This window comes from Anser cygnoides, chromosome 34 (assembly GCF_040182565.1).
Source record: "Anser cygnoides isolate HZ-2024a breed goose chromosome 34, Taihu_goose_T2T_genome, whole genome shotgun sequence".
Taxonomy (NCBI): Eukaryota; Metazoa; Chordata; class Aves; order Anseriformes; family Anatidae; genus Anser; species Anser cygnoides.
In genome coordinates this window covers 1,081,699-1,095,429 of record NC_089906.1, presented here as the reverse complement: position 1 = coordinate 1,095,429, position 13,731 = coordinate 1,081,699, and the positions used below count along the sequence as shown (strand labels likewise).

General features: G+C 67.3%; 1 protein-coding gene across 1 annotated transcript; it reads right to left on the bottom strand.

Moving 5' to 3' along the window:
* Window positions 1–1,868: 1,868 nt before the first annotated feature.
* KHSRP (KH-type splicing regulatory protein) lies at window positions 1,869–13,228 on the bottom strand. Its single transcript, XM_066986504.1, is given in 28 exon segments — window positions 1,869–2,004; window positions 3,194–3,349; window positions 3,434–3,510; window positions 4,388–4,570; window positions 5,687–5,772; window positions 5,844–5,874; window positions 5,877–5,928; window positions 5,931–5,960; window positions 7,318–7,477; window positions 7,575–7,640; window positions 7,642–7,679; window positions 7,681–7,719; window positions 7,806–7,906; window positions 8,376–8,478; window positions 8,580–8,678; window positions 8,770–8,868; window positions 8,955–8,983; window positions 8,986–9,084; window positions 9,087–9,124; window positions 9,221–9,278; window positions 9,614–9,667; window positions 9,670–9,684; window positions 9,800–9,849; window positions 9,960–9,999; window positions 10,146–10,184; window positions 10,339–10,369; window positions 10,371–10,439; window positions 12,888–13,228. Coding segments are annotated over 28 exon segments (2,139 nt in total). The 5' UTR covers window positions 13,176–13,228; the 3' UTR covers window positions 1,869–1,995.
* Between the last annotated feature and the right edge of the window lie 503 nt (window positions 13,229–13,731).

Genomic DNA, 13,731 nt, shown 5'->3' with positions numbered 1-13,731 from the left:
TCACCCCAAAAAGCTCCTTTACAGCCCCAAAAGCCCCTTTACCCCCCAAATACTCCGTTACCCCCCCCAAAGCCCCTTTACACCCCCCAAAAGCCCTTTCACACCCCGAATCACCCCTTAACCCCCCCAAGCTCCCTTTATCCCCCCCAAAAAGCCCCTTTACCCCCAAAATGCCGTTACCCCCCGAAAAAGCACTTTAACTCCCCCCAAAACCCCTTCACCCCCCAAAAAGCCCCGTTACCCCCCAAATGCTTCTTGCCCCCCCAAAACGCCCCTCCACCTCCCCCAAAAAGCCCATTTACCCCCCCCAAAATGCTTCTTCCCCCTTACCTCCACCCCAAAAGCCCCTTAACCCCCTCAACCCCCCCAAAAAAGGTCCCGTTACACCCCCAAAAGCCCCTTTAACCCCCAAAATATCCAGTTACCCCCCCAAAACCCCCTGAAAACGCTTTACGCCCCCAAATGCTTCTTGCCCCCCCAAATGTTTCTTCCTCCCCCAAAAAGCCCCTTCATCCCCCCAAAAACGCCCCTTTCCCCACCAGCCCCCCCCCAAAAGCCCCTTTACCCCCCCCCAAATATTTCTTCCCCCTCCAAAATGCCCCTTCATCCCCCACCCCCCAAAACCCCTTCACCCCCCAAAATATCCAGTTACCGCCCCCCAAAACGCCCCCAAAAAAGCCCCTTTACCCCCCAAAATATCATTACCCCCCAACCCCACCAAAATACCCCTTTACCCCCCCCCCAAACCCCCCTTAACCCCCCAAATACTCTGTTACCCCCCCAACCCCCCCAAAATGCCCCTTTACCCCCCCCAAAACCCCCCTTAACCCCCCAAATACTCCGTTACCCCCCCAACCCCCCCAAAAAAGCCCCTTTACCCCCCAAAATATCATTACCCTCCCAACCCCCCTCAAAATGCCCTTTTACCCCCCCAAACCCCCAACCCCCCAAAAACCTTTACCCCCCCAAATACTCCGTTACCCCCCCAACCCCCCCAAAAAGCCCCTTTACCCCCCAAAATGCCCCTTTACTCCCCCAAAACCCCCTTAACCCCCCCAAAATACTCCGTTACCCCCCAACACCCCCAAAAAGCCTTTACGCCCCCAAAAGCCCCTTAACCCCCCCAAATAGTCCGTTACCCCCCAACCCCCCCCCAAAAAAAGCCCCTTTACCCCCCAAAACTCCCTTAACCCCCCAAAAAGCCCCTTTACCCCAAACCCCTTACCCCCCAAAATATCATTACCCCCCCCCACCCCCCTCTAAAAAATGCCCTTTTACCCCCCCAAACCCCCTTAACCCCCCCAAAAAAACCCTTTACCCCCCAAATACTCCGTTACCCCCCAGCCCCCCCAAAAAAGCCCCTTTACCCCCCAAACCCCCTTAACCCCCCAAAAAACCCCTTAACCCCCCCAAATACCCCCCAACCCCCGAAATGCCCCTTAACCCCCCCCAAACCCCTTAACCCCCCCAAATAACTCCGTTACCCCCCCAACCCCCCCAAAAGCCCCTTTACCCCCCCCCCAACATTTCTGCCCCCCCCCCCCCAAACCCCACGGGGGGGACAGCGGGGGGCTCCGGTTTTCTCGTTTATTTGTGAAGTTAAAAACAAGCGGTAAAAAGTAAAAACGGAGCGGGCAACCGGCGGGGGGGGGGGCCGCTCTGCTCGGCGCGCCCGCGGGGCTGGGGGGGGCCCGGGGGGGGGGGGGGGGGGGGGGGGGGGGGGGGGGGCCCGGGGCGGCGCCCCAGGAATGTTCGACTCTACCTACGAGCGGGGAGGGGGGGCGCGGGGCCCCGGGGCGCGACGATCCCGAGGAGATTTCGGGGTGATTTTTGGGGGGGGGGGGGAGAGGACACCCCCACACACCCCCCCCCGTGTTTTTTTTTTTTGGGGGGGGGAGAGGGGGGTTCTCGGGGGGGCCGCTGGTCCCGGCCGGCCGCGGCCGCTCGCCACAAAACAAAAGGGGGGGGGGTCACAGACGGGGGTTCACATTCGGTTCACTGAGCCTGGGGAGAGAGAAATGGGGGGGGGGGGGGGGGGGGGCCAGAACGACCCCCCCCAACACCAGGGGGCCCCGCACGACCCCTCCAACACCAGGGGGGCACAGAATGACCCCCCCCCTCAACACCAGGGGGCACAGAATGACCCCCCCTCAACACTGGGGGGCGCAGAATGACCCCCCCCCAACGCCAGGGGGGCCCCGAACGACCCCCCAACACCGGGGGGCAGAACGACCCCCCCCAACAGCGGGGGGACAGAACGACCCCCCCCAACAGCGGGGGGGCACAGAACGACCCCCCCCCAACACCGGGGTGCCCCAAATGACCCCCCCCAACACCAGGGGGTCTGGGGGAAGGCTTCGGGGGGCATTATAGGGGGCTTGGGGGGGGCTTAAAGGGTTGGGGGGGGGCTTACGGGGTTTTGGGGGGCTTACGGGGTTTTGGGGGCCCTTATGGGGGGGGGGGGGGGCGCTGTTATGTGGGTTTGGGGGCCCTTAGGATTTGGGGGGGGCTTATGGGGTTTTGGGGGCCCTTAGAGGGGGTGGGGGCTGTAATAGGGGTTTGGGGGGGGCTTGTGGGGTCTTGGGCTCCCTTAGATGGTTTTTTGGGGTCTTGGGGGTTTTGGGGGAGTTGTTTTTTTGGGGGGGGGGCTTACAGGACTTTTTGGGGCGCTTTGGAGTTTTTTGGGGCCTTTATGGGTTTTTTGGGGCCCTTTGGGGTCCCCTCAAGGACTTCAGGAGACCCCCCCTCCCAGTTAGGCCCCCCCCAGCATAATGGGGGGTGCAGGTCAGTTGGGGGGCCAGGTCAGTTGGGGGGGGGCCCCAAGCCCATTTGGGGGGGGGCCAAGCCCATTTTGCCCCCCATGCACAATCCCCCCCCAACCCCCTAATTTTGTGCTTTTGGGCCCCTTTACACTGGGGGGGGGGGTTAAAGGAAAAAGGGGCTCTGCCGCCCCCCCCCAAGGACCCCGTGGGGGTCTGGGGGAGCTGGTCAGTTGGGGGGGGCCCAAGCCCATTTGGGGGGGGGGGCCAAGCCCATTTTGCCCCCCCCCCCCATGCAAAATCCCCCCCCCCACCCCCTAATTTTGTGCTGTTTAGGCCCTTTTACACTGGGGGGGGGGGGCAAAGAAAAAAGGGCGCCGCGGCCCCCCCGGGACCCCGCGGGGGGGGGGCATCCTGGGGGGGGGGGTCCTCACCTGCTGTCCCTGCTGCGTGGGGGGCGCGGGCCCCGCGGCCCCCGGGGTCTGTCCGTAGTAGGCCGCCTGCTGCCGGTAGTACTCGGCCCAGGCCGCGCTGTAGTCGGGCTGGGGGCCGGGGGGGCCCCGGGACCGCCCCCGTGGCCACCTGGGCTGCTGTGGGGGGGGTTACGGTGAGGGGGGGGCTAAAAGACCCCCCTCCCCAAAAATAATAAGGCTAAGGGGGGCTGGGGGGCTGACCTTGCTTCTTGTAGTACTCCTCCCAGGCTTTCGTGTAGTCCTGCTGCGGGGGGCGCCGGGCTGCTGGGGCTGCTGGCCTGGGGGGGGCAGGGAAAAAAAAAAGGCCTCGAGACCCCCCCCAGGGATTTTGGGGGAAGGGGGGGGGCTCCAGGGCCCCCCAGGGGGGTTGGGGGGGCTCCAGGGGCAGCTAAACCCCCCTGGGCAAAAGGCCCCCCCCCCCAATGTGGTTCAGAGCCCCCCCAGTGATTTGCGTCCCCCCCCCCCCAATTCAGAGCCCCCCCAGAGATTTGCCCCCCGAGTAATTAAAAGCCCCCTCCCTGCTAATTTGCCCCCCCCGAGCGATTCAGAGCTGCCCCCCACTAATTTGCCCCCCCTCCACCCCCCAGTCAATCCTGCCCCCCCCAGGGCCAATTCCCCCCCCCCCAGTTGTTCAGAGCCCCCCCCCGTGAGGATTCCCAGGGCTCCCCAGAGCAGGAAGCCCTCGGGGGGGGGGGCTCTGTTACCCCCCCCGGAGCACTTTGGGGGGGGGGCACAGAACCCACACAGCCCCCAGTCTGCCCCTTCCCCCCCCCCCCCCGAGCATTTTGGGGGCCCCCCCACGAGGATTCCCAGGGCTCCCTAGAGCGGGAAGCCTGGGGGGTCTCTGTTACCCCCCCCCCCCAAACATTTTGCCCCCCCCCCACGGCGATTCCCAGTCCTCCCCAGACTTAGGCAAACCCCCGGGGGCTCTCCACCCCCCCTAATTGCCACCCCCCCCCAAAACATTTTGGCCCCCCCCCCCCCACGACAATTCCCAGTCCTCCCCAGAGCGGGAAGCCCCGGGGGGGGGCTCTGTTACCCCCCCATTTACCCCCCCCAAACAATTTTTTTTTGGGGGGGGGGGCACAGAACCCGTAAAGCTGCTCTCCAGCCCCCCCCCCCCCCCCCAAAATATTTCCCCGCGCCCCCCCTCACCTATTTTCTTATAGTACTCCTCCCAGGCCTTGGTGTAGTCGGACTGGCCGGCGGGGGGGGCTGGGGGGCTCCCCCTGCACGGGGGGCGCTGGGGGCCGGGGCTGCCCCGGGACGGGCCCGGGGGCTGCTGGTAGTAGTGCGAGTAGTAGGCCGCCCACGCCGCGTTGGGGTCCGCCGCCTTGCCTGGGGGGGGGGGGGGCACAACGCGGGGGGGGTCACGGAGAGAGCCGGGGGGGGCCCAGAAATTAAGGGGGGGGGGGCAGAAAATAGGGGGAGCAAAAAATAGCGGGGGCGGTCTCCTAAATAAGGGGGGTGTCGTAAGGAAATGGGGATCTTGAAATAAGGGGGGGGCAACCAGAGGGTGGGGGGGCACAAGGTGGGGGGGTCACAGAAAGCTGGGGGGGGCCAGAAATTAGGGGGGGGGAGCAGAAAATATTGGGGGGGGGTCTGCTGAATAAGAGGAGGGTCGCAAGGAAATGGGGATCTTGAAATAAGGGGGGGCACAAAGTGGGGGGTCACAGAAAGCTGGGGGGGGGGCAGAAAATATGGGGGGGGGGGTCTGCTAAATAAGGGGAGGGTTGCAAGGAAATGGGGATCTTGAAATGGGGGAGGGGCAACCAGAGGGGGGGCACAAAATGGGGGGCACAACGCGGGGGGGGTCACAGAAAGCCGGGGGGGCAGAAATTGGGGGGGGGGGTCTGCTAAATAAGGGGAGGGTCGTAAGGAAATGGGGATCTTGAAATAAGGGGGGGGGGCAACAAGAGGGTGGGGGCACAAAGTTGGGGGGGGTCACAGAAAGCGGGGGGATCCAGAAAACAGGGGGGGGTCTCCTTAAAGAAAAGGGATCCCACAAATAAGGGGGGTCCCTTAAAGAAGAGGGGGGGTCTCACAAATAAGGGGGGTCCCTTAAATAAAGGGGGAGTCCCACAAACAAGGGAGGAGGTCCCGCAAATAAAAGGGGGGGGGGTCCCACAAACCATTGGGGTTCCTGCAAAGAAGGGGGGTCCCGCAAACGAGGGGGAGTGCATTAAATAAAGGGGGGGTCCCTTAAATAAAGGAGTTGAACCCAAAACTAAAGGGGGGTCCCAAAAATAAAAGGGGGGTCCCAAAACTAAAGGGGGGTCCCTTAAATAAAGGGGGGTCCACAAATGAGGGAGGGGGAGTCCCACAAATAAAGGGGGGTCCCACAAATAAAAGGGGGGTCCCACAAATAAGGGGGGTCCCAAAATAAAAGGGCGGGGTCCCAAAATAAAAGGGGGGTCCCAAAATAAAAGGGGGGGGGGGTCCCGCGCCACTCACTTGGGTCATGGGGGGCCGGCGGCTGCCACTGTGGGTAGGTGTTGCCCCATCCCTGGGGGGTACTGGTGCGGGGGGGGCCTCCGGGGCTGAGGGGGGGGGGGGGAGGTGAGGAGGGGGCCGTGCGCCCCCCCCCCCCCCCCCCAACCCCGATACTCACTGCGGGGGGGCCCCCGGGGGCCCTGGTTGAAGGGCCCGGGGTTGAAGGGTCCCATGGGGCCCGCGGGTCCTGGCGGCCCCCCGGGCCCGGGCCTGGCCCCACCGGGCAGAGCGGCCCCTGGGGGGGAACAGAGCCAGTTAGCCCCCCCAAAACACTTCGGGGGGGGGCGTGAGGGGTTTTTTTGGGGGGGGGGGGTGGACAGAACGAGAGTTAACCCCCCCCAAAACACTTTGGGGGGGGGGGTGCATGAGGATTTTCTTATGGGGGGGGAGGAACAGAAACAGTTAACCCCCCAAAACACTTCGGGGGGGGGGGCATTAGGGTTTTCTTTTTGGGGGGGGGGGGGAACAGAACAAGTTAACCCCCGCCCAAAACACGTCGCGGGGGGGGGGCGCGTTAGGGTTTTCTTATGGGGGGGAGGAACAGAAACAGTTAACCCCCCCAAAACACTTCGGGGGGGGGGGCATTAGGGTTTTCTTTTGGGGGGGGGGGGGAACAGAACAAGTTAACCCCCGCCCAAAACACGTCGCGGGGGGGTGCGTGAGGGTTTGGGGGGGGGGGGGGGCACAGGTCTGGTGGCCCCCCAGCCCCTGCCCCAGCCCCACCGGGCAGAGTGGCCCTCTGGGGGCGGGGGGGAAAGAATGAGTTAACCCCCCAAAACACTTGGGGGGGGTGCGTGAGCGGGTTTTGGGGGGGGCACAGGTCTGGCGGCCCCCCCCCCAGCCCCAGCCCCACCGAGCAGAGCGGCCCCTGGGGGGGGGGGGGTGGAACAGAATGAGTTAACCCCCCCCAAAACACGTTGCGGGGGGGCGCGTTAGGGTTTTCTTTTTTGGGGGGGGGGGGGAACAGAATGAGTTAACCCCCCCCAAAAACACTTGGGGGGGGGGGGGTGCATGAGGGTTTGGGGGGGGGGGGGGCACAGGTCCTGGTGGCCCCCCAGCCCCTGCCCCAGCCCCACCGGGCAGAGTGGCCCTCTGGGGGCGGGGGGGAAAGAATGAATTAACCCCCCCCAAAAAACACTTTGGGGGCAGGGTGCGTGAGGGTTTTGGGGGGGGGAATGAATTAACCCCCCAAAACACTTTTTTGGGGGGGGGGGCATGGGTCTGGCAGCCCCCCCCCAGCCCCGGCCCCACCAGGCAGAGCAGCCCCTGGGAGGGGGGGGGGGTGGAAACAGAACGAGTTAACCCCCCCAAAACACTTCGGGGGGGTACATGAGTGGTTTTTTTTGGGGAGAGGGGGGAACAGAACAAGTTAACCCCCCAAAACACTTCGGGGGGTACATGAGGGTTTTTTTTGGGGGGGGGGGGGGGGGGGCTGCGGGTCCTGGCAGCTCCCCCAGCCCTGGCCCCACCGGGCAGAGCAGCCCCTGGGAGGGGGGGGATGGAAACAAAACGAGTTAACCCCCCCAAAACACTTCGGGGGGGGGGGGGCGTAAAGGTGTTTATTTTTTTTTTTTTCCCGGGGGGGGGCCCACCTCGATCTTCTCCTCGATGAGCTGCTTGGCGTGGTCGATCTGCTGGGGGGAGCCGCGGATGACGAAGAGCTTGAAGTTGGGGTCGCCGTTGGGGGGCAGCTGCCGCGAGATCTCCACGAAGGCGCCCGTCTGCTGGTTGATGGCCTTCACGTTCTCCCCCCTGCGGGGGGGGGGGCACCGGGGGGCCCCCCGCGTTAGTTCGGGGTCCGCTTGTTATTTTTGGGGGGGTTTCGGGGTTTTTTTTGGCATGGGGGCGCTCACCTCGGCCGATGACCAACCCGCACTTGTGCGTGGGGATGGAGAAGGTCATTTCGCCCCCGGGGGCCCCAGCTCCCCGCGCCTCGCCCGCGCCCCCGGCCCCCCCGGGGGCATCCCAGGCCCCGGGGGTCCCGGGGGGCCGCTCTGTGGAAGGGGAGGGAGGTGTGAGAGCCGGGGGGGGGGGGGTATTTTTTTTGGCCCCCCCCCGCCCCCCCCCCCCAGCCCCGTACCCGCAGGCTCTGCAGGAGGTCGTTGATGATGCGGGCGGCGTGCTCGCAGCGCTCGGGGGGGCCCATGATGTGCGCGATCTTCTCGGGGCCCGTGCCGTCATCTGCCAAACAACGGGGGGGGGGGGAATTCGCAGGGGGTTAAGGTGGCCCCCCCCACAGTTTTTTGCCCCCCGCCCACGTTTTTGGGCCCCCCTCCGCGTTTTTAGCCCCCCCCCCTCACCTTGCTTGAACTGCATCCGCGCCCTGACATCGTCCTGGATCTTCTTGATCGTCTCCCCACATTCACGGGGGACCAAGGGCCCCCCCCCCCCACGTTTGTGGCCCCCCCCCCGGTTTTAGTCCCCCCCCACGTTTTTGGGGTCCCCCCACGTTTTTGGCCCCCCCCCTCACCTTGCTTGAACTGCATCCGCATCCTGACGTTGTCCTGGATCTTCTGGATCGTCTCCCCACATTCACAGGGGGTCAAGGGACCCCCCCCCACGTTTTTGGCCCCCCTGCCCCCCCCCCCCACATTTTTGCCCCCCCCCACGTTTTTGGGGCCCCCCACGTTTTTAAGGCCCCCCCCCTCACCTTGCTTGAACTGTATCCGCACCCCGGCGTCGTTCTGGATCTTTTTGATCATCTCCCCGCTGCGCCCGATCACCACGCCGACCGAGTGCCGCGGCACCGGGACCTGAGGGGGGGGGGGAAACGGGGACACGGGGGGGGGGTCGTGAGCTGTGGGGGCTGCGGAGGGTGCCCCCCCCTCAATAAAACCCCCCCGGGGGGACTCACGTCGATGCCGCCGCCGATGCGGGAGCCGTACTCGTTGCGGTCGCCGAAGCCGCCCTGGTCGCGCTCGCGCAGGATGTCCATCACCATCTCGCAGGCTTGCTGTGGGGGGTAAAATTAGGGGGGGGGCAAAATGGGGGGGGGGGGTGTAAAAAGGGGTTGGGGGGTGGTAAAAAGGGGCCGGGGGGGGCACCTGGACTTTGTAGGGGTCGCCGATTATCCGCAGGGGTTTGTCCACGTTGGTGTTTTGGGAACCGTCTTGGATCAGGATCATTTTGACGCCGGCTCGCTCCTACGGGGGGGAGATAAAGAGCTCTAAAACGGGGGGGCACCCTAAAAAGGCCCCCCCATGGGATAAGGGAGTGGGGGGGGGCAAACCTGGAGCTGTTTGATGGTCTCGCCCCCTTGCCGATGACGAGGCCGGCCTTGCCGGCGGGGATCATGATCTCCTGCACCGTGCCGTTCTGCCCGTTGGCCGTGTCGTGGAACTGCCCCGGCGGCCCCCCCGGCCCCGCGACACGATGTCGTCCAGCAGCAGCTTGGCTTTCCTTCGGGGAGGGGGCACGGTGGGGTTTTGGGGGGGTTCGGGGGGTTTTTGGGGTTTGGGGGGGTTTTGGGGGGTTCGGGGGGTTTCGGGTACTCACTGCACGGCTTCGGGGGAGCCCGTCAGCGACACGCTGCGCTCCGGCAGGCCGCCGCTGTCTGTGGAGAATGGGGGGGTCGGGGGGGGCCCCAAAAAAAGGGGGCTCGGGGACCCCCCGCATCGTTTTTTTTTTGGGGGGGAAATAGGGGTTTTGGGGCACCCCCGGGTCATATTTGGGGGATAAGAAGGGGTTGGGACCCCCACTTTTCCCCTTCAATAGGACACAGGGGGGCCCAAACCCGCAATGAGGACAAAAGGGGGGGCCCAAACCCAAAAGGGGGGCCCAAACCCAAACTGAGGATAAAAAGGGGGGGGCCCAACCCCAAAACGAGGACAAAGGGGGGTTTTGGGGGCGATTAACCGAAAAAAGGGTCGGTTTTGGCGCCCCCCCTACCTGGGGAGATCTGTACTTTGCAGCCCGAGTCCTGCTGGATCTTGTTGATCTGCTCCCCCCGCGGCCGATAACTGCGGGGTAAAAGTGGGGGGGGGGATTATTTGGGGGGGGGCACCCTCCTGGCCCCCCAGCTTCCCCCCAAACCCCCCCCCCAACCCCCCCCCCCCCAGACCCCCCCTCACTCACTGAGCCCCACCATCCCGTCAGGGACGCGGTACTCCTCCGTCACCGTCGACCTGCGGGGGGGGGGGGACATAGATATTGGGGTGGGGGGGGTGAGGGACCCCAAACCCCCCGTGACCCCCCCCCCCAGCAATTTGTCCCCCCCCCCCCAATAAAAACTCACCTGGGCGGGGGGTGCATGGGCCCCAGCTGAGTCGGGAGCGCTGCGGAGGGAAGCGAGCCCCCCGTGAGGGCGGGGGGCCGCCGGCCGCGCTCGGCCGGGGGGGGCGGGCCGGGGGGGTCACCCCCCAGCCCCGCCTCGCTCCGGGGGGCCACGGCCGCCGGCGGCCCCCCCGCGGGCCGTACTCACAGTCCCCCTGCGCCGCCAGCTTCTTGCTTTCGGGCTGGTCTGCGGGGAGAAAAATGGGGGGGGGGGGATAAAAAATAAAAAAAAAAAGGGGGGGGGACACACACAGCGGGGCGTTACCCCCCAAAAAAAGGGGTGGTGGCGGTAGAGGGCCCCCCCGTGAGGAAAAGGGGGGCCCCGACCCCCCCGGCCCCACCTCCGTCCTCCAGCTGCCGCTTCTGCCCCCCCGAAGGCGAAGTCGGGGGGGGCGCTGTTGGTCGCCGCCGGGCCCGCGTCGCCCCCGATCTTCGCCGCGATCTGCGGGGGGGGGGGGGCAAAGGGGGTCACCCCAAAAACTGACCCCCCCAGAGTGAAAAAAGGGGGGGATCCTGAAAAGCTGGGGGGGTTGGGGGGAGGGTCCTGAATTTTTTTTGGGGGGGGGGGGGGGGTAACAGAGCTCAGCGGGGGCCCCAAAAACCTGAAATGTCGCGGGGGGGGGGCACAAAACCTCATGGGGGGGGCCCAAAATCTCACGGGGGGTCAAAATGACACTGGGGGGGGGCAAAACCTCATGGGGGGGCTCCAAAATGTCACTGGGGGGCCCTAAAACCTCACGGGGGGGGGGGCAAAATCTTGTGGGGGCCCCAAAATGTTACGGGGGGGGGGGGGGGCAGGCACAAAACCCCGTGGGGGGCAAAATGTCACTGAGGGGGGCCCAAAACCTCACGGGGGCTCTAAAACCCTATAGGGGCCCAAAATTTCACTGGGGGGGGGGGGCCAAAACAAAAGGGGGGGGGCCCCAAACCCACCGTCGGCCCCACAGCGCAACGGGCACCCCAAAAGCCCCCCCCAGCCCCACCGACCCCAAAGGCGCCCCCCCCCGGGGGCCCCAAAGCAACCTCATAACGGCCCCCCGGCCCCCAACAGCCCCAGGAGCCCCCCCAGGCCCCAAAGCGACCCCGCAACAGCCCCACGACCCCCCCAATGCCCCCATAGCCCCCCCAGTTGCCGCCCCACGCCCCCATAGCCCCCCCAATTGCCCCCAACAGCCCCCCAACTGCCCCGTAGCAGCCCCACAAACCCCAAAGGGACCCCCCCCCCCCCCCCCCCCAAGGCGCCCCCCAACGACCCCAGAAGCACCCAGCCGCCCTACAAGCCCCCCCAGCCCCAAAACGACCCCGTAACAGCCCCAGAAGCCCCCCCCCACCCCGTAACAGCCCCCCCAAGCCCCAAAGCGACCCCAGGAGCCCCCCAACACCCCCCCCCCCGCCACCCCATAACCCCGCTACGAGCCCCCCCCCCCGCCCTGACCCCACAGCCAATCCCCCCACCCCACAACAGCCCCCCAGCCCCCCCAGGCACCCCAAAGCTGCCCCCCCCCACCCCACAGCCCCCCAGGAGCCCCCCCAGCAGCTCCAAAACACCCCAAAAGCCCCCAAACTGCCCCAAAACAACCTCGGTGTCCCCGCAGGGGGGGGGGGGGCAGGACCCGCACCCGTAACCCCCGGTGCCCCCCCCACTGTGTCCCCCCCCCCGGGGCATGAACCGGTGCCGGTACCGGGGGGGTGGGTGGTGGGGACTTCCCCCCCGGTACTGGGGCTGGGGTGGGTCAATTTGGGGTCACCCCCTGCCAGTACCAGGTACCGTGGGTGGGTTTGGGAACCGGGGGGTCAATTCGGGTCCCCCCCCGCCGGTACCGGGGGTTAGGGGCAGGTTTGGGGCCCCCGGTTCCGGTACCGGGGCTGGGGGCAGATTTGGGGGCACCGGGGGTCAAATTGGGGTCCCCCCCCCGCCGGTAACCGGGGTGATGGGGCGGGTTTGGGGGCACCGGGGGTCAATTCGGGGTCCCCCCCCCGCCGGTAACCGGAGCTAGGGGCGGATTTGGGGGCACCGGGGGGTCAAATTGGGGTCACCCCCCGCCGGTAACCGGAGCTAGGGGCGGATTTGGGGGCACCGGGGGTCAAATTGGGGTCCCCCCCCCCCCGCCGGTAACCGGGGTGATGGGGCGGGTTTGGGGCCCCCGGTTCCGGTACCGGGGGTCGATCTGGGGACGGAGGGGGGGGGTGTCAATTCGGGGCCCCCCCTCCGGTTACCAGGGCTGGGTTTGGGGGCACCGGAGGTCAATTTAGGGTCCCCCCCACGCCGGTAACCGGGCACACGGGGCAGGTTTGTGGCCCCCCGGTTCCGGTACCGGGACTGGGTTTAGGGGTACCGGGGATCAACTTAGGCCCCCCTCCACCGGTAAACGGGGACATGGGGTGGGTTTGTGCACCCCCACCGGTACCGGGACTGGGGCTGGGCTTAGGGGTACTTGGAGTCAAATTGGGGTCCCCCCCGCCGGTTACTGGGACAGGGGGGTGGGTTTGGGGCTCCCCGGTTCCGGGACCGGGGGTCAATTTGGGGTCCCCCTCCGGTTACCGGGACTGGGTTTAGGGGCACTGGAGGTCAATTTAGGGTCCCCCCCCGCCGGTAACCGGGGACACGGGGCGGGTTTGGGGCGCCCCGGTTCCGGTACCGGGACTGGGGCTGGGTTTAGGGGTACCGGGGGTCAACTTGGGGGCCCCCCCGCCGGTTACCGGGACTGGGTTTGGGGGCACCGGAGGTCAACTTAGGGTGTCCCCCCCCGCCGGTAACCGGGGACACGGGGCGGGTTTGGGGCGCCCCGGTTCCGGTACCGGGACTGGGTTTAGGGGTACCGGGGGTCAACTCAGGGTGCCCCCCCAACAGGTTACCGGGCCGGCTCCGCGCCCCCCCCCGCCGCCTCACCTGCCGGGCCCGCTGCACGGCGTCCGCGAACGCGTCCTTACGGATGCCTCCGGCCGGGCCCCTCCCCCCCCCCCTCCACCTCCTCCTCCTCCGCCGCCCCCCCGGGGGCGCCGCCGGGGCCTGGCCCCGCTCCCCCGGCGCCGCCGCCGCCGCCCCCCCCCCCCCCCCCAGCCGCTCCCCCGGCGCCGGGGCCCGTTGGCGGCGGGGGCCCCCGCGGCCGTGCCGGCGGCCGAGGCCCCCCGGGAGGGCCGGGGGCTGGGGGGGCCCCGCGGGGCTGAACTCGGACATGGCGGCGGCGGCGGCGGCGGCGCGGGCGCGAGGCGGGAGCAGGCCGCGCTCTCCACACACCGCGCGCGGGGCACGCTGGGAGCGCCGCCGGACCCGCCCCCGCCCCCTTCCCCGCCGTGGGCCAATGGGGAGGGGGGAAGCGGGGAGCGGCGCGCGCGCGCGGCCAATGGGAAGAGGAGAGGGAGGCGGGGGAGAGGGGAAGGGTGGGGGGCGGCGGGGTGAGCGGCGGGGAGATGGGCCAATGGGAGCGGGGGGAGGGAAGTAGCGGGAGGAGGGGCAGAGGGGGGAGCCAATCGGGAGCCGGGCGGGAGAGGAAGCGGATGGAGCGCGGCTGACTGACGCCTGGAAGGGCCAATGAGGGGAGGGAGGCGGCTGTCCCGCCCCCGCGCGCGCCGCATTGGGGGAAGCCGCGCCTCACTGACGGCCCGCGGAGCCAATCGGAAGACAGGCGGCCGCCCGGCGGCCTACCATTGGCGGGCGAGGCAGGGGGCGGAGCTCGCGCGGAATGACAGGCGCGGGAATCAATCGGCGGCAGCGAGCGCGGCGTCGGATTGGC